The sequence below is a fragment of the Pelobates fuscus genome, chromosome 7 (genome assembly GCF_036172605.1).
Source record: "Pelobates fuscus isolate aPelFus1 chromosome 7, aPelFus1.pri, whole genome shotgun sequence".
NCBI classification, from domain to species: domain Eukaryota; kingdom Metazoa; phylum Chordata; class Amphibia; order Anura; family Pelobatidae; genus Pelobates; species Pelobates fuscus.
The window spans coordinates 169,891,366-169,915,553 of NC_086323.1; the positions used below are offsets into that span (position 1 = coordinate 169,891,366).

General features: G+C 40.4%; 1 protein-coding gene across 1 annotated transcript in view; it reads left to right on the forward strand.

The window, feature by feature from the left end:
• The window catches only part of WNK2 (WNK lysine deficient protein kinase 2), a 184,370-nt gene extending 161,129 nt beyond the window's left edge, over positions 1-23,241 (forward strand). The window contains exons 22-27 of the mRNA XM_063426920.1: positions 375-589; positions 725-943; positions 1,804-1,902; positions 16,785-16,829; positions 18,883-19,139; positions 21,041-23,241. Of these exons, the coding sequence (XP_063282990.1) occupies positions 375-589; positions 725-943; positions 1,804-1,902; positions 16,785-16,829; positions 18,883-19,139; positions 21,041-21,358 (1,153 nt within the window). The 3' untranslated portion in view covers positions 21,359-23,241. The remainder of the gene's footprint in view (positions 1-374; positions 590-724; positions 944-1,803; positions 1,903-16,784; positions 16,830-18,882; positions 19,140-21,040) is intronic.
• The last annotated feature ends 947 nt before the right edge of the window (positions 23,242-24,188 follow it).

Sequence of the window (24,188 nt, forward strand, 5' to 3'; positions counted from 1 at the left end):
CTAGTATTTCCTCTTACAGCATAAGGTTACTCCAAGCATCAGAACCACTAGATCCTGCTGCAGTGGTTCTGGTGTGAGGAGTAGCCTGGCCTGGCTCCCAATTAATGAGGCAAATCGCTTAGCCGTCTTACCTGGATACCCACTATATATGTTGTGTTTTCATATTGAAAAGCTGCACATACTGATTCCAGGCACCTTGACCATGTCAAACCATGACTGCCACTTCAATGTTTTCAGAATATTTGGCATAACATTGCACATATGGTTATGGTGATTTTAATGTACTGAAATGCCATGGATGCCATTAATTATTAATTGGCTGATGAGTGCATCATTTGCTATTCTCTGATTTAACACTCCTATTCCTTCACTAGACACATGAAAGAAATCACAGAACTACAAGTCCAGCAGAAGAGGGAGATCGAGGCTCTGTACGTCAGGCTGGGGAAGCCACTACCTCCCAATGTAGGATTTTTACATGCAGCACCACCAAGTGGTCGTCGGCGCAGGATCAGCAAAAATAAATTGAAAACTGGAAAATTGGTCAACCCATTGGTGCAACAATTAAAAAATGCCACATCAGTTACAAGTATGCATTATATTTATGGATTTAAATACATGTCTCAAACATCATGTACAAAGGGTGTCCTCCTTCCGATGTATATTTTCATGCTACTGTATAGGATGAATGTGACCTTGTCAATTGCTTTGTCTCCTTTTCCAGATAATATCGCAGTTGACTGTAATGGTTCTCCAGGCAAAAACATTGTGAAATCTCATGCTGACTCCAAGTCACAAGACGCAGGGACTTCTTTCACTGCGTCCACTGTACGAGCTGTTCAGACACAGCAGCCATGCTCCGTGAAAGTAACAGTGTCTTCGGATAATATATGCACTGGGGTGGTCCGTGAGAGCACTGATATACATGGAGTCTCTGGCCAAGGTGATCTATCATTGCCTGATCATGTTTTGTTTGTTTTCTTTATTCTTATGTAATGTAGAATGCTGCATAAGCTGAAGGGGAGGGCCATTTTGACTGCACGTTGCTTTGCTTCTACATTGCAAGGTTTTTGTTTTATTTCCATTTATCCCATTTTTTACTTGATCAGTTACAGTTATGTCCATCCTCCCCATGCACATTTGTTGGTCTGTTTAGGTTTATCACAATCTCATCAGTTGTACCAAGCTAAAGAGAAAATGGCATTTTATTTTTGTTTGTGAATTTGGACTTTGCTTTTACACTGTAAAATGTTTTGTTCTGTACTCTCAAGGGCCCCTTGCTGGTTTCACAAAGTGCATTGTATTAATAGGTGATTAATGTTGAAAATATTGTATTTTGAAGGGATACCCCTCATGTTCTGCAATTTTGTAGCAAAGAGACTGGACAGTGCGCATCAAATTTGACCACAGTTTTCAACATCTTCAACTTTCTGCTGGTTGAGGTTGTTGAGAGTTGCAGTCTAATGTGCGTTTTAGAACCACATATCGGCAACCACATATCTTTAAAGTAATTGTATCAGAGGCATGTTTTTCTCTATAACCTACACAGTCGGAATGTGAATGGAATGTTTCTGTTACTACACGTAAGGGGGAACAAATAGGAGTAGCTCTTGTAGAATCAGTGCCTAGGGGGTGCAGAAGATCTAATCCAGCACTCCCCACTATGCATAGTGGAAGAATTAATAGTCCAACGCTTCTAGTAATAGGGGTATGCGCTGTGTTGACTGCTGTAGGACGTCAAATCACCTAAATCTATACTTTATAAGTATCTTTTTGTTTTTTTCCCTCTATATTCATTTGCAGGCTGGACGGTTTACCACCAAACGTCTGAGAGAGTCACCTATAAATCTAGTAGCAAACCTCGTACCAGATTCCTCAGTGGACCTGTGTCTTTATCCATCTGTTTGTATTTGTTCTATTGTATCTAATACTCATTTCATTTACCCACCTTTCCCTGCATCCTTAACTTTATTTTACTTCATCACCTTTGTCATTTTAGCAAGCTATCCGTTACTTTGCAGATGATCCTTAACCTATGCTGGGTCTCTTTGTAAACAAATCTCAAACAATGTAGTTTTTCCACTACGTCTGTTATTGATGTTTAATCCATACAAAATCATGCAAAGAAAATTTAATGTTTCAAAATAATTTAAAAATATGGTTACTCTTCAAAATATATGATTTGGTTACAAACCCTATGCCTTAGGTTGAGTTTCATGGTTTTATAAAGCCTCCATCTTTCTTCTCGCCTTCCCAACTTGCATTTACAGGCATCCATTATCCTTCCATTTTGCCATGTGAATGAAGTGTGCATCGCCTTTAGCTCATGCTTGGGTGCTAAAAGCATGTGTGGAAGAATTCACAATCTGAGTGGCCAATATTGTTTGGCCTGCTTAACATTTTCCTGTTGTGATGTCATTCTACCAACAAGACAGAGGATCGTAGATTCCATGGACATCGGATGCTCTTGCACACGTTTGTAAGATGAGGACATTGCATGCTGAAAGGTCACCGAAGGTCATTTCTGTACCATAGCTTTGTTTTCTTTTAAAATGGAACTTTAAGCTGTGATGGTTATGGTGCAAGGAATCTGTGGGTGTCATCCCACTATTTTCTAATGGTTTGACAAATAATGTGACTCTCCTAGCACCCAAAGCAATATTTGCCAAGATAATGAGCAATAAGCAATGTTCACCAAGATAATGTTCCTCTTTCATTATTTTCATATTATATGTTGAAAGACGTTCAACCTTGGGAGACTGTGGTAGGCTTTGTACAGATATTGTGGAATGGAAACATCTTCACTAGCTCAGAAGCAGAAAATGGGCTCAATTTTGAGTGCTGGGAGAGGTTACATCGCTTAACCCCTTAAGGACACATGACATGTGTGACATGTCATGATTCCCTTTTATTCCAGAAGTTTGGTCCTTAAGGGGTTAAAGGGACACTATAGTCACCTGAACAACATTAGCTTAATGAAGCAGTGTTGGTGTATAGAACATGCCCCTGCAACCTCACTGCTCAATCCTCTGCCATTTAGGAGTTAAATCCCTTTGTTTATGAACCCTAGTCACACCTCCCTGCATGTGACTTGCACAACCTTCCATAAACCCTTCCTGTGAAGAAAGCCCTATTTAGGCTTTCTTTATTGCAAGTTCTGTTTAATTAAGATTAACGCATCCCCTGCTATGTTAATAGCTTGCTAGACCCTGCAAGAGCCTCCTGTTTGTGATTAAAGTTCAATTTAGACATTAAGATACAATTATTTAAGGTAAATTACATCTGTTTGAAAGTGAAACCAGTTTTTTTTTTCATGCAGGCTCTGTCAATCATAGCCAGGGGAGGTGTGGCTAGGGCTGCATAAACAGAAACAAAGTGATTTAACTCCTAAATGACAGTGAATTGAGCAGTGAAATTGCAGGGGAATGATCTATACACTAAAACTGCTTTATTTAGGTAAAGTAATTTAGGTGACTATAGTGTTCCTTTAATATTCCCTTTTGATTCTTCTCTTTTCATATTTAGATACACTAATGATCCTATGTGTTGTGTTCATGTGTATTATATTTTTGAAAATGTGGTTTTGTTTTTACTTTCCATTGAATAATTTGAATAAATGTTAAAACAAAAACAAAAAAAGTTAACCCTTCTAGGTTTGATATCATCTTGAGCCTCCAGGTTCCTTAATTTAGTCAACTGTATCTTACTGAACAGTGTCAGATTGGGAAAATATTGCTTTTTTTTAAAAACTACACCTAAGAGCGTTTTGAGTTGCATTAGAAATAAACATATTAATTGTTTAGCAGGAGCATTCGTTCCTAAGTGTATTTTAAACTGGTCAAAGTGTCGTCAGTCCTTACTTTTATAACTTTTTAAAGAGGCACCATAATTATTTACATTCTCTCCTTGAACTCCCATTGTGTTTGACAGTGTCTGTTAATTTGTAGATTTGCTTGTGATTTGGTGATGTAACTTTTTTTTTTTTATTGATTATAAACTGTGGTGGAATCTCGGTAAAAATAAATTTAGTAGGCCGAGATTACCACGTGGCAAAGATACGATCAGTAGTGTACGGAGCATGTGCGAGAATACCGGATGTAGTATTCCCCTCCTCCATTGTGCTGGGCAAGCCATGCGGTCAAACAGGAAGTTAGTTCTTATTCGATTGATTGGGTAAGAGAATGTGTGGGTGGAGCTACTTATGGGAGGAGTTACATGCTTATATAAGGAGCCTACACTATTGTCCGGGGCTCAGAACTTGTTGTATTTTGGTGACATTAGTCCCTCTGAGTCCCGATCGGTGAACCGAATAAAGAATCTCTTCCTTCCTGAAGAAACCTGTGTCCATCTCTCTGTGCTTGGCTTCCGTCAGTTTCTCCGGTATCATTTGGTGCATTGGCCGGGAAGCTCATCGTTCAACGGTAGCTGAGAAGCAGAGGCGTGAGACGGTCTATCTTTGCCCACGTTCTCTACGGCTGCACCCCTGAACTTCTGCGTGGACCTCCCTTCGTCTCGGCGCCACTGGTTTGTTGTCCAGGAGATCATCGGCCTCTACGTAGTAAGTGCTGGGGTGTCCCCGTCGATGAGTGTGAACTCAGGTTCAGGAACGAGGAGGTAAGACGACCGCTGTTTTAGACGGCGGACCCACTAGGGGTATTGGATACCGATTGTGCGGTAGGCCCATAAGGGGTTATTTGGAATCTGCCCCCTCCAGTGGAGGGAAGGAGCGAAGGCGCACCGCTCAATTAAACGCCCTTTAGTAAGCCCGTTTAATTTTGGTTTGGAGTCAGGCGGGGTTCTGGTGTAAATAGCCCTAGCCGGACACCGGTGTCTTGTCTAGACTAGCGTTCTAGGGTGTATATTTTGTTCGCTAGGTCGGAGGGACCGGGAGACTAAGCGGCGTCTGTGTAAATTCGGTCCGCTAGATCTCAACCTATCTTGGCTAAGTGGGAAGGCGTGTAAATTTGGAACCCACTAGACTATTGATAGAGTAGATAGACTAAGAGGGTACTGTTGTAAATTCTGCCCTCTAGTTCGCTATATGTGGTGCTTGGGCAGTGTGGCTAACCAAAACGTATGTAGATAGTTTTAGGTAGTCCATCAAGGTACTGGCCAATAGATTAGTTGGGAATTGTATGTGTTAAAGATTGTTGTAGTAGCGTGTATATCTTGCTAGATAGCGTGAGCTCTGCCGTCTAGCGAGAGTGTGAATAGCGTGTAATTGTATTATAGCGCACGGTACCATAACCATGTATAATTACTGACACTGTAAATAAGTACTAATAATTGTCGTCTATGTTGCATGTTTAACACCATAACCACTACTAATTGTACTGTGACTTTAAATTGTACTTTAACCTATGCTAACCGTACTGTAACTACTGTTTGTAAAGACGATATTACTGGGGTATGTTATAGACTGGTAATTCAAATGTAGGGAATTATAGCGTGGGTGACCATATAGTTTCGCCAAAGGGCACAGTATTAGTTACTTAGTGACTGGTGTAACAGCTGTGTGTGTACGGGAATTCCCTGAGTGTTTTGTTGTGTGCGTTTCACTTAGTAACTGTACCACGTGGTGCTGTTGCCGAGGGAACGGGTGTGACCGTTGGTAGAGTGTTTGTATAGTTTCTGTTGGAAACGACGCTCTATTGTTAAGTATGGGCGCGTCGGATTCGACGATTTTGGATCCCTTAGGATGTATGATAAAGAATTTTAAAAAGGGATATAAAGCATGTGATTTTGGGGTAAAGATGTCTCCAGCACGCCTGATTACATTGTGTAGTAGGGAATGGCCTACTTTGGTTGCCGCATGGCCACCACGTGGCAGTTTGGATCCTAATCTGGTACAGCGTGTACACGTGGCTGTATCAGGTAGGCCTGAACTTTACGGCCAGTTTCCCTATATTGATTGTTGGAGGCAGGCCATAAATGACTCGCCAAAATGGATCAGAGTATGCCACGAGGAACAATGTCGCCTCATGGTGGCCAGGACTCGCTTGTCCACTAAGGCCGTAATTACGCCCATTTTGGACACGCCCCCTGAGTCTGAGATCCCTATGCCCCGCCCCCTTACTCCTCCTCCACCGGAAGAGGAGGTGCTGCTGGAAACGCCCCTCCCCTTGCCCTGTTGTCCCCACCTACTTCCTCCTCTAGCTTAGAGCCCAGCCCCTTTGTTTCAAACCCTCCCCTTCCGATACCTGCTTCCGTTAACTCCACATACCCAGATTTGGCGCCATATCTAGCTTCCGGTCAGGCTCCCCCTAGCCCGGCCCGGAATATTCTACTCACCAACCTTCCCCATAGTAAAGCTTCCCCATCCCCTTGTCTTACTACCCCTCGACCGGAACCCCTAACTGACGCATCCCTACGAAGCCCCATATTAACCCGACAACTGACCGGTACTCTCCAACCCCGACATTATCAAATGCCACTTCGATTGACTCCTGGCCCGACACACATTAACGATGACGGCCAGATACAATATGCTGATCCAGTCTACGTCTATGTCCCTTTCACGACCACCGATCTCTTTAATTGGAAGACCCATAACTCCTCTTACACCGAAAAGCCTCAAGCCATGACGGATCTGTTTTACTTCAATAGTCCAGACACATAATCCCTCTTGGGCTGATTGCCAGCAATTATTAATGACATTGTTTAATAATGAGGAAAGGACTAGGATAAATCAAGCGGCAATTAAAGCGCTGGAAGAAGAGGCCCGTACACAAAATCAGGCCAACCCAGCAGCATGGGCCACAGCACATTATCCAAATGCCGATCCAAATTGGAATGTCAATGGCGCAGATTTGGTTCATCTAAAAGCTTATAGAGACGCTATTATTGCTGGCATGAAAGCTGGAGGAAAGAAGGCGATTAACATGTCTAAGACGGTTGAGGTATTGCAGAAATGTGATGAATCGCCCAGTGTCTTTTATGACCGATTATTGGAGGCATACCGCTTGTATATACCCCCTTTAATCCGGAGGCCCCTGAGAATTCCCGGATGGTTAACTCTGCCTTTGTCAGCCAAGCCTACGGGGATATAAAGCGCAAGCTACAAAAATTAGAAGGGTTCGTAGGGATGTCCATAACCCAACTAATGGAGGTAGCGAATAAGGTGTATATGAACAGGGAAACAGAGACGAAGAAAGAGGAAGAGCGCAAGATGCGTAGAAAGGCAGATATGCTAGCGGTAGCGATCGCAGGCATAGATAGAAGGGAAAAAGAGGTGTATAGGGGAACAGATAAAGGCGAGAGTAAGTGGAATAGGGAACCCCTGAGTAGGAATCAGTGCGCGTACTGTAGGGAAGAAGGGCATTGGAGAAGTGAGTGTCCACAAAGGGAACAGTATGAGAGAGACAGACCTAGGGCAGGATATGGTAATTATAGAGGCAGAGCGAGAGGTAGAGGAGGTCCTGGAGGGAATAATGGTAGCAATAGAGGAAGTGTTAGAGAAGACAGGTATTATCCAGCAGCGCAGAGATCCCGCGATAGAGAAGATAGGGACTGTGTAGGATTGGCTGACACGGTCATGGAGGACTATTGATATCGACCGGGCTCTATCCCCCTTGGCCGAGCGGAGCCTATGGTCGATGTATCAATAGGGGGAAAAAGGAGTGCGTTCATGATCGATACTGGTGCTGAACATTCGGTGGTGACTGACCTAGTTGCTCCTCCATCTGGAAGAACCATCACCGTAATAGGAGCAACTGGAAGGAGTGCTGCTAAGCCGGTTCTTAAAAGTCGACTCTGTACATTGGGAGGCCACGTAATAAAACATCAATTCCTTTATATGCCTGAATGTCCAGTCCAACTGCTTGGACGTGATTTGTTGTCAAAACTACAAGCGCAGATAACGTTTCTACCAAATGGAACAACATCTTTAAAGTTCAATGGACCTTCAGGTATAATGACAATATCTGTACCAAAGGAAGAAGAGTGGCGACTTTATACAGCGTTGACTAGCCAAAACCCTAAGAGTGATGAATCCTTGTTTAATATACCAGGAGTGTGGGCAGAGAACAACCCACCAGGACTTGCTCGCAATATCCCACCGATTCGAATCGAACTGAAACTAGGGGTCTATCCAGTGAGCTTAAGGCAATATCATATCCCACAAAAGGCCAAGAAGAATATACAATCATACTTGGATAAGTTCATAAGGTATGGTATCCTAAAATTCTGTACTTCCCCCTGGAACACCCCATTGCTGCCTGTTCAAAAGCCCGGTACAGATGAGTATCGCCCTGTGCAGGACTTGAGAGCAGTCAATGATGCGGTCGTAAGTATACGCCCAGTTGTGCCCAATCCATATAACCTGCTTGCTTTAATTCCGGGCGGGGCTACCTATTTCACTGTCTTAGATCTCAAAGATGCCTTCTTTTGCCTTCGAATTGCTGCGGAAAGCCAGTGTATCTTCGCATTCCAATGGGAAAATGCTGTAACGGGCGCGAAACGCCAGATGACTTGGACAAGACTGCCCCAAGGGTTTAAAAATTCACCCACCCTATTTGGATCAGCTTTAAGTCAAGGCTTACTGGATTTCAAGTCCATCCCAGGAGAGTGTGTACTATTGCAATATGTAGATGATTTGTTGATGGCGGCAGTTACTACAGAAATATGTCAGCAAGCAACACATGATCTACTACACATTCTCTGGAAGGCAGGATACAAGGTGTCTAGGAAGAAGGCTCAGTTGTGTCTGCCAACTGTCAAATATCTGGGATTCCATATCTCTGAAGGTCAAAGAATAATGGGGCCAGAGAGAAAAGAAGCTGTATGCCAAATACCAATACCCAAGAATAGAAGACAAGTGCGGGAATTCTTGGGGGCAGCAGGCTTCTGTAGGATATGGATTCCCAGTTATGCGATATTGGCGAAACCTCTTTATGCAGCTATAAAAGGTACAGAGCACGATCCCTTCCTGTGGACACCTGAACAGCAAAAGGCATTTGAAAATGTGAAGAAGGCTTTGATGAGTGCCCCAGCATTAGGTCTACCTGATCATACACGTCCATTCTACTTATATGTACACGAGCAAAGAAGAATGGCTATGGGAGTATTGACACAGTACTTGGGATCATGGCAAAGACCTGTTGCATATATGTCAAAACAACTGGATGCAGTGGCCAGTGGTCTTCCACCTTGTCTAAGAGCCGTAGCTGCCGCCGCCCTGCTGGTAGCTGAAGCCGATAAACTCACTCTGGGTCAAGAACTCTATGTGCGAGTCCCGCACGCAGTTCAGACGTTGCTAGACTATAAAGGCAATCATTGGTTTAGTAACAGCCGCATGACTAAGTATCAAGCTATGTTGTGTGAAAACCCAAGAGTGCATTTAGAGACTGTTAACACTTTAAATCCAGCTACCCTTTTGCCACAACCTACTGAAAGTCAACATGATTGCCTGGAGGTGATGGATGAAGTATTTTCAAGTAGGCCAGATCTTCGTGACTTTCCCATCCAGAACCCTGATGTCCAGTACTATACGGACGGCAGTAGTTATGTGAAAGAAGGGATTCGCTATGCAGGATATGCAGTAACAACCATAGACAAGGTGATAGAAGCTCGGCCATTGTCAAAAGGAACATCGGCACAGAAGGCAGAACTAATTGCACGAACACGAGCGTTACAATTGGCTGAAGGTTTAAGAGTGAACATCTACACGGACTCCAAGTATGCGTTTTTAACCACTCATGCCCACGGAGCTTTGTATAAAGAAAGAGGACTATTGAATTCAGAGGGTAAAGAAATTAAGTATGCAGCTGAAATATTACAACTACTGGAAGCCGTGTGGGAACCAAAAGAAGTTGGTATTATACATTGTCGGGCGCATCTGAAAGGAGATGGTGATGTAACCAAAGGAAATCGGATGGCAGATAATGCAGCTAAGCGTGCCGCTGAATCAGGAAGATAGGAATATGTGGAACATATAGCTGCACTTATACCGACTCCACTGTCTCAATGGACTCCAGTTTATACAGCTCAAGAAGAAGAGTGGTTAAAGACTGAAGCTGGGAAGTACCTGGAGAACAAATGGTATCAGTTAGAAGATGGAAGAATAGTTATTCCAGCATCACTAGCTGTAGAAATTGTCCAGAACTATCACAACGGGACACATTCTGGAAGAGATAGTATGGAAGAATCTCTCAGAAAACATTTCTACATACCAAGATTGTCCAACTTGACTCAAGCCATTGTACGAAGATGTGCAATATGTGCTAAGAACAACGCAAGGCAAGGACCAGTGAAACCACCGGGAGTCCAGTATATGGGGGGACTCCCTATGTCCGATCTTCAAATAGACTATACAGTAATGCCTAAATCCGGTGGACATCGCTACCTACTAGTAGTTGTGTGTACCTATTCAGGCTGGGTAGAAGCATGTCCTACTCGTACAGAGAAAGCAGGAGAAGATGTACGATTCCTGTTACGAGAAATAATACCCCGATATGGACTACCATGCTCTATAGGATCGGATAATGGTCCAGCCTTCGTTCATCAGTGCCTACAACAACTGACTCATATGCTTGGTATTAAGTGGAAGCTTCATACGGCATATAGACCTCAGAGCTCTGGTAAAGTAGAAAGAATGAATAGAACTATTAAGAACCAGTTGGCAAAGATGTGTCAAGAGACTCAACTTAAGTGGAATGTTCTTTTGCCCATAGCTCTGTTACGTATTCGTAGTACACCTACCAGAAGGATGGGTCTCTCACCTTTTGAAATCATGTATGGGCGTCCACCTCCCGTACTTGGTAACTTTAGGGGGGATTTGAGTCCGTTGGGAGAAGGAATTACCCGGCAGCAGGTTGTAGAGTTGGGTAAAACTATGGAGGAGGTACAGAAATGGGTACAAGATAGATTACCTGTGAATATTTATCCCCCTGTTCATAGCTATCATACAGGAGATCAAGTGTGGATTAAAGAGTGGAACAGTATACCGTTAGGGCCTAAGTGGAGGGGTCCTTATGTTGTTCTTTTGTCTACCCCTACAGCAATAAAGGTGGCTGAAGTGACTCCGTGGATTCATCACTCCAGGGTTAAACCAGCAGCAGTAGATTCTTGGCAAGCTACACCAGATCCAGAGAATCCCTGCAAGATCCGGTTAAAGCGCACGACTCAGTCGGAGTGACGAGGAGATATTGGGATTACAATTGTATTTAAAGAGATCAGTAAGTGAGTGTTTTGACGGCCATAATAAAGCCTGACCACTTACCCACGTGTCATAGTCAGGGTGTCTCGAAGGGACCTCTGTGAAGGGTAGAGCAGAACTCCATTCCTTGCAGCCCTTACATCCTGGAAGCTGAGGTGCCATCGCACGGACGAAGACTGAGGATGAAGACGTCAAAAGAAGTGTTTTTGATAATGTGTATTTTTGTGTTTTTAAATATTCAGGAAGGTAGAGGTACCGTCACACCTAGCTGTGAGGTTTGCATTAAGACTACTATAACAGGTAATCATATTTCCCAGACCCTAATATGGCATTCACAATATGAGTGTAAAGGATATGTGTCTAGGTGTAGATACTTAGGTATAGAATATAGTGTATGCCATTTAGGAGTAGGAGACCCTAAGTGCTTCAATCCAGAGTATCAACCCCGTACAATTTGGTTGACTTTGACGGAATGGAGATCCACAGGGGACCCTAATAAATAAAACCGTATTAGAAACCGTACATTCTTCGGGTGTTCTGCTATTTGATGCATGTAAGGCGATATCAAGTGGTAGAAAACCGTGGAATGTATGCGGGGATCTTAAATGGGAGAGAACGTATGGGGTCTAACGATAAGTATATTTGTCCCAGTAGTAAAAATAAGTACGTAAGTCCAAAATGCCCAGATAGGGATTATAATTATTGCCCATATTGGTCTTGTGTGGGGTGGGCAACTTGGGGACAGACAGTAGATAAGGATATGATTGTTACTAAGTTGCCTACCAAACCGTATTGTAAGTCTATGGAGTGTAACCCAGTCCATATACTTATTAATAATCCTGAACAATTTTTAGATAGGTTTGGTAACTTATTTGGGTTCCAGATATATGGGACGGGTTTAGATCCTGGGACAATATTATTTATAGGGATAGAGACCGATACCGTAGCATCCCAAACTCATCAGGTTTTCCATTCTTTTTATGAAGAGATGAGTGTAGAAAATAAGATCCCCCATAATGCTAAAAACCTGTTTATAGATTTAGCTGAAAGTATTGCTGGTAGTCTTAATGTGACCAACTGCTATGTATGTGGAGGTACTAACATGGGAGACCAATGGCCCTGGGAAGCAAAGGAGGTAATGTCCGGTTCTGAGACAGTTGAACAAATAATATCTTCACAAGCCGATTATCAAATGAGTGTTAGAGGTAAATCTGAGTGGAGATTAAAGACCTCCATCATAGGTTATGTTTGCATAGCAAGAAAAGGAATAATGTTAACACATTAGAGATGTGATAACACATCTGTAGGAGAACTAACTTGTCTAGGGCAAAAAGCTTATGATGATAATACAAAGAATACAACCTGGTGGTCGGCTTCAAATGTCTCAGAACCACCTAACCCGTTTGCAAATTATGCCAATTTAAAGGACGTGTGGTTTGATCTATCTATCACATCTAGTTGGAAAGCCCCAGCAAATTTGTACTGGATCTGTGGTAAGAAGGCCTATTTGGAGTTACCACAGGACTGGGAAGGGGCATGTTTGTTAGGTATGCTCAAACCATCCTTCTTCTTGTTGCCTATTGAAACAGGAGAGACTTTGGGAGTTAAAGTATATGATGTGAATCATAGGAAGAAAAGGGGACCCCTAGAGATAGGTACCTGGGAAGATAATGAATGGCCTCCCCAGCGTATCATAGATTATTATGGGCCAGCCACTTGGGCAGAGGATGGTACTTTCGGATATAGAACCCCAATATATATGCTCAACCGCATTATAAGGTTACAGGCAGTGGTTGAGATAATTACCAATGAGACATCACAAGCGCTCAATCTCCTAGCGAAGCATAATACTAGGATGAGGACAGCCGTTTACCAAAATAGATTAGCTTTGGATTATCTATTGGCAGTAGAGGGAGGTGTATGTGGGAAGTTTAACCTAAGCAATTGTTGTCTTCAAATAGATGATGAAGGGCAAGCAATAGCTGAGCTTACTAGCCATATGGTTAAACTAGCACATGTGCCTACTCAGGTATGGAAAGGGTATAATCCAAGTAGTTGGTTTGGTCATTTGTATGAGCAGTTTGGAGGACTTAAGGCATTGGTAGGTGGAGTCATGCTAATCTTAATGCTGTGCCTTCTCCTACCATGTCTTGTTCCTTTGGTAGTTAGGTCTGTGCAGGGCATTATAGAAAATATAGCAGAAAGAAAGGCTGCTGCACAGATAATGGCCATATATAGATATGAGGCTCTAAATCAGGGAGAACTAGTGCAGGAAGAAGAATGTTGAGGGATTCACGTCATTAGTCACAAAGTCTGGTTTGGTTCATGGCAACCTGAGGTATATGCAAACTAAGGTTAAGTGATGCCTCCGTAATTGTGAAAATATCAGAGGCATCAAAGGGGGGAATGTGGTGGAATCTCGGTAAAAATAAATTTAGTAGGCCGAGATTACCACGTGGCATGTGTACGTGCATATACTGGTGTATCGGTCGGTTGGTTGCACGTGGCAAAGATACGATCAGTAGTGTACGGAGCATGTGCGAGAATACCGGATGTAGTATTCCCCTCCATTGTGCTGCGCAAGCCATGCGGTCAAACAGGAAGTTAGTTCTTATTCGATTGATTGGGTAAGAGAATGTGTGGGTGGAGCTACTTATGGGAGGAGTTACATGCTTATATAAGGAGCCTACACTATTGTCCGGGGCTCAGAACTTGTTGTATTTTGGTGACATTAGTCCCTCTGAGTCCCGATCGGTGAACCGAATAAAGAATCTCTTCCTTCCTGAAGAAACCTGTGTCCATCTCTCTGTGCTTGGCTTCCGTCAGTTTCTCCGGCATCAAAACTGCACAGTCACCTACAGTTGTGAAACAATGTTTTAATTAAATATATTTGTATTAATTATACAGTAGCTATATCAACCACTATGTTATTTTGAACTGAAATTTGTAATTGGTTTTAACTTGTATTAACCCCTTAAGGACGAGTGACGGACAAGGTCCGTCACTCAGGGGAAACCCTTAATGACGAGTGACTGACCTCGTCCGTCACGCGGTAAAATTAACCCCAGATCGCCGCAATCGCAAAAGCAAAACAAAAGTTTAAAAAATAGTTTTAAAAAGTAAAAAAACGTTTTAAAAAGTAAAAAAATACATTTAATAACTATCATTACCACTACACCTGGTACAAGCTAGCGGAAAAATGATCCCACGCTAAGGTTCAAAATATGCCTTTTGAAATACCCTGGGATGTCTTCTTTAAGAAATGGTATGCCTTTGTGGGGTAGTTTGAATTATATAGCCTGGTAAAATACTCTAAAATGGGACATGGGCACAGCGTAAAAATTTAAAGTTTGAAAAAAACTGGAAGGACTATGTCCCAAATGTGCCCCTCCGATGTCCACATATACCTGGCAAAGGTACATACGGGGGTATTTTTGTACTCAGCTGATATAGCTGATCAACATATGAAGTATTATACAGTTGTAGCACACATAAGGTTTGCAAAATATACTGTGCAAACTCACTTTGTGTGTCAAAAAGGCAGAAAAAAACGCTTATTACCACTACACCTGGTACAAGCTAGCGGAAAAAGTATCCCACACTAAGGTTCAAAATATGCCTTTTGAAATACCCTGGGGTGTCTACTTTAAGAAATGGTAGGCCTTTGTGGGGTAGTTTGAATTTAAAACCTGCGAAGATGCTTGGAAATTGCACATAGGCCCAGCGTCAAAGTTCTGTAAAAACTGATATGGTTTGGTCTCCAATATGGCACTGTAGCTTCACGAAATAGTGCCAAAGACATACAGTGGGGGTACCGTTGTACTCAGCAGAAGTAACTGAACACATAATAAAACTTTGTACAGGAATAGCACACACCAACTTTACAAAATACACATGAGAAGTTCTTTGTTATAAGTTTGTGTGCGAAAACCCCCTAAAAACACAATTTTACTCCAATATTTGGCGGTTGGCGGTAAAATGGCTACATAGAGAGTGTCAAAACAACCTTAGGTAAATAGCCTGTGGTGTCTACTTTATATAAATATATACTTTTGTGTGGCAATTTTGTTTTCTTTTATGGCTATAAAGCTTACAAGACAAACATACCAAATTCTAAAATCGCTCCACATTAAAAGTTTATTTTACTCGTTGTGCTTTGTGACCTGTAACTACCAAAAAAAACTTAAAATCCCAGACACATTATATATTCTGTAAATCAGAACAACTAAATGAATTTATTTTTAATTACTTTCCTTAACCTGCACTAATTGTGCACACATTATTATTGCAAAAACTGTAAAAAAAAAATCAATTTTTTTCATTTGTTTTTGCATTTTTCTGTATTTTTTAATGATAAATAAGCATTTATGTATATATATATATATATATATATATATATATATATATATATAAATATATATATGTTACATCAAATTAAAGCCCTTTCTGTCCTTTAAAAAACGGTATATAATATGCGTCGGTGCAATAAATTAGTAAAATGCAAATTGCAGTTGAACGCAAACAGCAAAAAATGCCGTTGTCATTAAGTGAAAGACAAGCTTCTGAAGCTCTGTCCTTAAGGGGTTAACTAAACCATAAGTATTGTTGATTTATCACCAAATAGTTTAGAAGTTGTGTGCAGTTTTAGCACATTTACACAGTGTATACAAATTACCATCTTAACACTTTGTGTATAATATGTGATATTTTATAAAAAAAAATTCAATCTGGATTAATAATTCAACTCAGAATTTTAGCATATTAAACCTAAGTGGCGTAACAGACCAGCACAGGAGAACACAGCACTTAAGGGTGAGGCCAAGGTATGTTATACACCATCACTGGTGGACTGCCTACTGCTGGGGAATAAAGTACCTTTGATTCACCTTGAGTCCCATGTCCATCTGTTATGGAGTATTTTGGAGGTGGTTCTATAGATTTTAGCGTATTGGATGAGAGCATTGAGCAGAGTGTACCATTCAGCATTTGTCTTGAACTGCAAAATAGAAGCTAAAATAGGCAAGCTGTGGCTAGAGGGAAGGTGGATAATATTTGCAGAGTCACTGCATTTGCCTCTAATTTCCAATTCAGTTTTAATTTGATAATTTTTGGAGTTTAGTGAATAAAACTGTACAAGTTGCCATTTTAAGGGTTTTAAATACACTTGGGGTTATTCAGTGGTGTGACAATTTACGGGATCTTATTGTGAATTTTAAATTTGGGTCAAGTCCGCGGTGTCTGCAGTTCAGGTATTTTGATCTAAAAGTTGAAATTCACTTAAAATTCCCAACAATTAATAATTGAATATCCCTGATTTGTGATTTTCAAAGATGTTTTATATTTTGTATGTACGTTTTGATATTAACAGTTTGGAAAACACTGGTTCTAAGCTTTGTTTACATATTTGGCCTGTAAAAGAAAATGTATAACTGGCCAATCCTGTTCTGTATTTATGCAAAGCTTCTAGGTGTCTGCAAAGTCTTGCTGCTTTCTTTTTCTTTTTTTTTATTCTTCATTGCATCTTTTTCTTTTCCTTTATCCACTGTTCCTCCCATAAATACACTAAGACATCCGAGCCTTTTGTCTCTCCTGCCTAACTGTCTCTGTTCTGTATTGTTTTCCCTTGTAGGGTCAACCCTGAAACGGCTTTGTCTAGGGAAAGATCACAGTATTAGTAACTATCACGGTTTTTGTGTTTATCCGTATTTTAGCATGGGATGTTTCGCTTGTGATTATTAGCTTGCGCATTTGCGGCTGGGAAACGTGTGCTGCTATTTAGCGCTAAGCATTTTGCAGGTACTTTCTGGATGGTTTGCACATGCACGCCCTGGAATCACTTTGGGTATTTGCATGTTAAGTGATGATTGTGCTGTTTTTTGCTTTGTCATGTGATGTTCTGTAGTTCATCTCTTTTGTATTGCTCATTTCTCGCTTTACCGCAGTTTGTTCTCACTCCTGAGTGCTGTCTCCATGGTTTATGTTTAAAATATAGTGTACGGAGCAGTATATAAACATTTTAAATAGAATAGAATAAAACCTTTAGAATCAAGCATAGAGCTATAGTTTCTGTTAAAGCGGCTGACCCCCCCATTGTTGACATGGCTGTAGGGGACAGGGAGTTATACATACCTCTTTCTCCTGGGCACTGTCATGCTTCTCAGTCCTGTCCTGTTCAGCTCCTGGCGTTTAAGTAAAACACTGAGGTCTATGGATGATCCTGTGACATTGTACGATCTTCCATAGACCGAGATTCTCCCTCACCTGCCACTAGTGACGACTAGGTGCTAGAGAAGGCATAACGTTGCTTTTTATTTTTTGTCAGGCGGTGCAAAGATAATAAGACAAAGTAGTCCTTGTTTTGTGATGCAGGTTTATTTACTAAAGTAGGAATTCAAGCTAAATTCAAAGTGACTTTGATATTTAAGGCCAGAGTGGCTGAGCTGAAAATAGACATATTTCTATATCTTAAATTTGAAGTTCACTGTGATGGGCACCATTCATGCCCCAAACAACTTATGTTCATTAGATGGAGACTAAGATTGTATCTATACATTGCAATAGCAGTCTTGCTTGCAAATGTATAGATTAGGATAGAAACAGATTTAAAAATAAGTTTTCTCCCAGCTGTCATTCAAAGCCTTAGCGTTACAAGGGAGAGCAGAAAGTCCTCCTACAGGTGGTCCATTTTATCTCTTCTCATAGCAACCACAATGCTTGCGCTTGGGTTGCTATGGAAATTCCTTAGCCATCGCTTCTTGCGCTGACTAAGGGTTATAGGAATAAAGTGACGTCACGCCATTCCAACGTAGCACGCTGGCAAGGAAGAAAGTGTGCCAAAGACACTGACTAAATTTGCCCTGCTTGGGGATGCATCCCATGCAGGGAAAATCATAAAACAACAGAGGAGGAGCGCAGCCCACCAAAGTATGAAGATGGTGGCGCTGAAACAGAGAAAAGGTGTAAAAATATTTATTTTACATTGAATAAATCACATATTTTGTGATTTATATGGTGTATTCAATGCATATGGGAGCGATCGAAGATAGGTTGAAATTATTCATAACTGGTTCACTTTGAATTCTCACTTTAGTGAGTAACCCTGTTAGTATATGTTTTGACTACGTTGGAATTTCAGTAAAATTCCAGCACAGTCCATGTGAGATTTTATATCTTTATGAAAAACACATTTTGGAGGAGGGTGACAGGGACACTTTTACTTACCTTGCTCTTATTGTTTCATCTTGTCTTCCTCTTTCAAAATCTGTCCTTCGTTTCAGATCTATTTATTTTTAAAATATAAGTAGGGCCTACTTTGTCTTATTTATTTTTCCTATGCTTGACCATCTTGACAAAGGGTGGAGTTTAAGGCAAGCTTCACTTCCTTTGTTAGTTTGACAAACTTGCCAAAGTAAGTGGCGCTTGCCTTTAAGATTGTCAAGCGTATGCTGAATAATCGGTTATACACTTTACTGGTTTCCATGTTGCCTGCACCATTTTGACAGTTTGGCTCCAAAATTGCTGATTGGTTCATAGGGAGCAATGTATAAAAAGGATCACACTTTTTGTACATAACCTCTATTGTTACATTAGAAAATACACTACAGCCAAGTATAGAATTAGTAGAAATGCTCTCTGGAAAGAGAACACAGCTGTATGAATTGGAAACCCATGTTAAAGGTCCCAGCACAGGAAAATCAAATGACTATGGATTGTCTGCCATTATCTAGGATCTTCAACAAGCAGCCTTGCTACTGGTGCCGAGGGCTCCTCTGTTCCACCAATGATCGCCCCACAAATCCAAGCCCAGACTAATAACAGCAACAACAAGAAAGGGACCTTCACAGACGACCTTCACAAGCTTGTGGACGAGTGGGCAAGCAAAACGGTTGGTGCCGCACAGTTTAAACCATCGTTAAACCAGCTCAAGCAATACCAGCAGTGGCAAGACCTGGAACGAAAACCTGGTACACTTGACATGGGAGGTGTAAGTCATTTACCATAACAAAAAATGTCTAAAAAAAACTAAACGCCAACTATTTTTGCAGCACTATTTGTCTTTATAAAATCTGGCTATGTAATAATTTAGGATTAACTTGGTAAGAGAATTGTGTTTCTAACAAGAGTGTTTCTAATTCACCTGCTCCTAGTTTGTTTTGTACTGATGAAATGGTTCATTGTAGATGATCTCAGCCATTCTAGTGTTTCCCCATATGGCTAGGGCACATGCGCATCAATATGCCACACTGCGCCAATCAAATATGTTTAACTCTATGGGGGGCAAAGCCCCTCCAGTGGCTGGCAGCAAGGCCACTACCAGAAGAATATTAACCCTGCAATCTAAACATTGCTTTTCCTACAGAATGACAATTCTGCTATAGCATAAGAATGCTACATACTACAGGGCAGTGTTTGTCATGTTTGTCATGTTTGTCGAGGAACACAGTGTGGTTGTTTCAGCCTTAATAACCATACTTTGAAAACCTCCTCCTTTCTGGTTTTACATTACATGAATGAGCAAACTAAATCAGATAAACTGCACAAGTGAACAATTTGCATTGCGCACTGATAAACGAGCAGTATACTACACTGCACCACACCGATAAACTGCAAAAGTATACAGCTGTGCACATGAGCACTAGTGACTGCAAACTTTGAGATTTAGTACTTAAAATTAAGTGTTGAGTAAAAGTGGAATAATTTTCTTTCCTGTGTGCATACCAATATATGCATTAAACAAACCCTATAGCATTAGGAATGCAAACTTAATCATAACACTATAGTGTTTCTCTACCCATAGGTAAGATTTACTTATGTTACATCTCACGTGGTGCCTGTGCTGTTGCTCCACTTACATTGCTGAGATCAACTACGATGATCTCGGTCAATCCAGTGCATCCACATATTTACAGCTCCAGCTAGTGTGCTTGCGCGGCAAAATGCAGTGCCCAATCAAATAGTTACTTGAGCTATAACAGAGTTTAACTTATTAAAGCTGCAGAAGGACCTCTAGGAGTTGTCTTCCTGAAAGCCACTAGAGAGGTGTGTTAACATTGCCGTTCCTGCAAAATGTCTATTTTATTCAGTTGCAAGGTTAAAAAGACAGTGGTTGTCTAGAAACCTATAGAGTCCCTATAAAGTGAATTCAATTTGTATTGGTTACTTACTGTTAAGATTAAAAGTACAATAAATTAGTATTCGTGAAAATCTGTATATATCATTGGACTTAATGTTGCGTTCTGCTTTCAGATGTTCTACTATTAAGAGTTCTGTGGAGCTTGACCAATAGTCATTATTTTAAACATTCTTTTTTTATTGAGTTTTTCACACTTACAGATTGAGCTTTACAGAAAGGAAACGTGTTAGGCGGAACATTGGTCACTTATTTAGCCCTCCTTCTGTTTGTCAGCTGATATGTTTGTTGTGGGGTTTGTGCCGTCGTACAAAGACGTTGCGTCTCTTTTGTTTGTGCGTCATGAGCAGCTCTAAGCACTGGGTTATAGTAATGTTCCTGTGTCAATTTGGTACGACCAAAAGGGTTAGCAAAGCATCAGTGTACATCCCAGTACATTAATTCATTACTAATTTTGTATTTTCAATGTGTGCTCGGACCATAAAAGCATACTTAAATGAAACGCGGAAGTTAGCGGTATATATTTTTTCTATTATGATGTCACAGGGTTTTTCTTCAAACCACCCATAGTCTGAAACATTATCTACATTTGCTAAGGAGACATTATGTACATGAGAGTGAGAAATGTAATAGATTTTTCAAATTAACACTGTTTGCTATCACTTTTAAAACATTAATTTTAGTTCTATTTCAGATTTATTTTTTTTCTTGATCATATTAAAAATGTTTTTATATATATTAATGTTTCTTTTTAGGTGAATCCTATTCTGCCTGATTCAGGAAGAAAGTGCCACTTGATGACTTCAACTACATCAAAGGGACCTGTCTCTCCATCTTCCCATCCTGCAGCACTATCCCGAGTTACAGAGACAGGAACGGGGCCCCTCTGTCAGTATACAGGCATTTTCCCCACATCAACAATGTATAGCACACAATGGGCAAAAGTGGCACAGCCTGGAATTGTGGGTAGCCAAATGGTTACCCCAGTACCGTCTAATAATGTGCAGCTTTTCCCCTCAACATTGCAACCTCCCTCTAGAAATTCCAGCAGCTCAAACTTGAGGATCACGTAACTTTGTTTATTGCCTATTTTCCTCCCTCTTCCTTTTTTTTTTTTTTGCCCCCAAATTTTAAACTGTGTTTGAGCTCCTCACATTTCTGGTTTTATTTATCTGAGCCAACCTTGCAAGCTCTTCAGTGTGGTAATCTCTATTATCACTGTAGAAGTGACTATGGTCTAATACTAATATTGCACACATGCCCTCCTTCCCCACATGGCCTATACTGCAATATATGCCCACTGTGAGTGTCTTCTCCAGAACTGCTCTGATGGTCAAGTCGAGACGTTAAGGGTTACTTTTTATTTTTATTTTACAGCAAACATTGTACGCAACCTACAAAGTTACTTGAATTAATGACGAATTGCTTTGAACCCTGGGGGGATTAGTGCCTTGTAATATCTTTAGATTCCAATTTATCTGGGTAGTTCTGTTTTAAAAATAAAGAAAATCCTTTAATTGTTCCAAAATCCTACCTAAGTTCTGGGATCACACCGTTTTACTACTTTTTTTTTTTTACTTCATTTTTTTGTTTTTTGTTTTAATTGGTTAACCGTGTAAGACTGGCCAGTTTCTTTAGTTGTTTACAATGGAGTTCCCATCCCCTTTCCTCCCCACAATAATAGAAAGGCTTGAATATGTGTTGGTTTTTTTTAGTTTATTTTTTTTATTTATCATTTTGAAGGAAAAAAGGCATTTTACAACATTTTCTGTTAAATCATAGCAAACCAGTTGCATTTCCAAGCATACTTAACCCACTGGGTACCAGAGAAAGGTAACATTTCATTGCGCAAAGACCTGGCATTGAAAGTGTTGATATAGGAGTTCACTTTGAAAATGTAAAAATTATGTATCAATAAACCTCCTCCCAATCTGTGTGGGATCTTTTAAAGAAAGGAGGCTTAAAATGTTTCTCAGGTTTGCACCTTTTCCTGATTGTGGGTTGTGGATTGGCAATTTAGACCCTAAATCCGTGTTCTCATACTTTGACTCTGCAGGTAAATGAATACAATATAAGGGCAATGGATTATGGGAGTCACAATCCAACACTATCTGGGGACTGGAGTCTGAAAACCTAGAAACATAGAAAGTGTTTATTCACTAAATAGTGCTGGTTATGGTTAGATTAGATTGTAAAGGATCTGACTAAATGATAATTGCACATAAAATTGCACCTTTTAGATATCTACATGCGTTCTTTCAAGCTAAAACCTTTTTAATTAGTTATCACGGAATTTCACCTTTGCAGAGCAGAATATTGAAACCAATCAATGTCAACTAAATTGAAATTGTTCTCTGCCTTAGAAACTTGGCACAGTAATTGTGAAAAGCTTTTGAGATGTTCCCTTACAACATAAGCAATCTGTACTCCCGTACTGGCTGGCCGTGCTTTGAATCTGTGTGTTACCGATGTGTGTTCCTTGTTAATTGTTTGACTTTGTAACTGGTCCAGGAATTGGATGAATCAGACTATACTGCTCTTCAAACCTTGTGCATGTTTCTGCGTGCTCCTTTGTTGGTCAAACTGCTCAACATCACCAGTGGTTTAATTTACAGAAATAGTTTTGGGGAACTGATGAGTAGAGTGGTCTGTTTTACAATGCTTTAGAAGACCTAGTGGCTCGATGGGGGAGCATTATTTTAGCTCTTTCAAGTTACATTTTATCTAGAATCATACTGTATTCCTTGAAATGAATAGGGGTCTATCTTTTTTTCCACTTAAATTTGTTCCTTTGTCTCTATATTAAATTACTCTCCACTGTTCCTCAAATCCCATAACGTTTTACCTAATGTGAAATTAACACCAACTTATTGGGTATATATCTGCAACAGATACTAATGTACTATCTCTAAATATATCTATCACTAAAATTTGCACTTTGCATGTGCGCTTTTTTTTTTTACACAATTCCGAACCAGCAGTATTCTTACAAATTACCCATTTTAAGAACTTTGTTTTTCTTTCTTTTTTTAAGTTGGCTGCTAGAATTGTTCACACTTGTCATTTTTATTTATTTATTTTTTAGTTAATTTGACGCACGTGTATGACACAAGGGCATATATGCTCTAGGTGCAATATGTCTCTTTGTTCTAGAATCCACTAATTTAGGGAGAATTACAGAATTTAATTGGGGTTTTTCCATGTAGAAGGGATTATTTCCATGTCCCAGCAATGAAATGTTACTGATCCTGTTTGCCAGTCACAAAATAATTTTCATTCACGGAATGTTTTAATCAGTATGATTCCAATAAACTGTTCTTGCTGTTTACTTGTACATTTTACAGTAAAGGAGCCAAAAACGGCATATATTAACCTTAACATTAAAAAGCGTCTAAACAAAATCTATTTTGCTGCACAGGTCCCCAAAAATCTAAATATTGTTGTCTGTATGGGTCATTAAAGAAATCTAAAGACTGAGTTGTACTAAATCAGAGTTGGGAACACTCTGGTTCTCCGGACATCTTTTAAGATAGTCTAGGGAGTAAAAGGCTGCTAATCCCTGCTCATAATAACGAAGACTGCAATGGTTTTTTTTTTAAATCTCTTCTGCAGAATTTGAAATATCTCTGCCAAAGCTGTGAAATGTTGTATAGATTTAACCTTCTAACTGATTCCATGTTATTTTTGTTTTTGGTGGGGTAGGGTATTCCTGACTGTAAACTGTCAATTATGTTTAATTTAAATTTTATAGAAAATTGCGCAGTTTTCTGCAAGGTAATCTTAAGGTTGTGAGAGATTTCTGTTCTCTTCAGCATTTATTTGTTTTTAGATTAACATTTGTATGCTTTATAAGCGATCATGGGGGGTACCGCCTCACATGTCCTCCTCGCTTGCCGTTTAAAG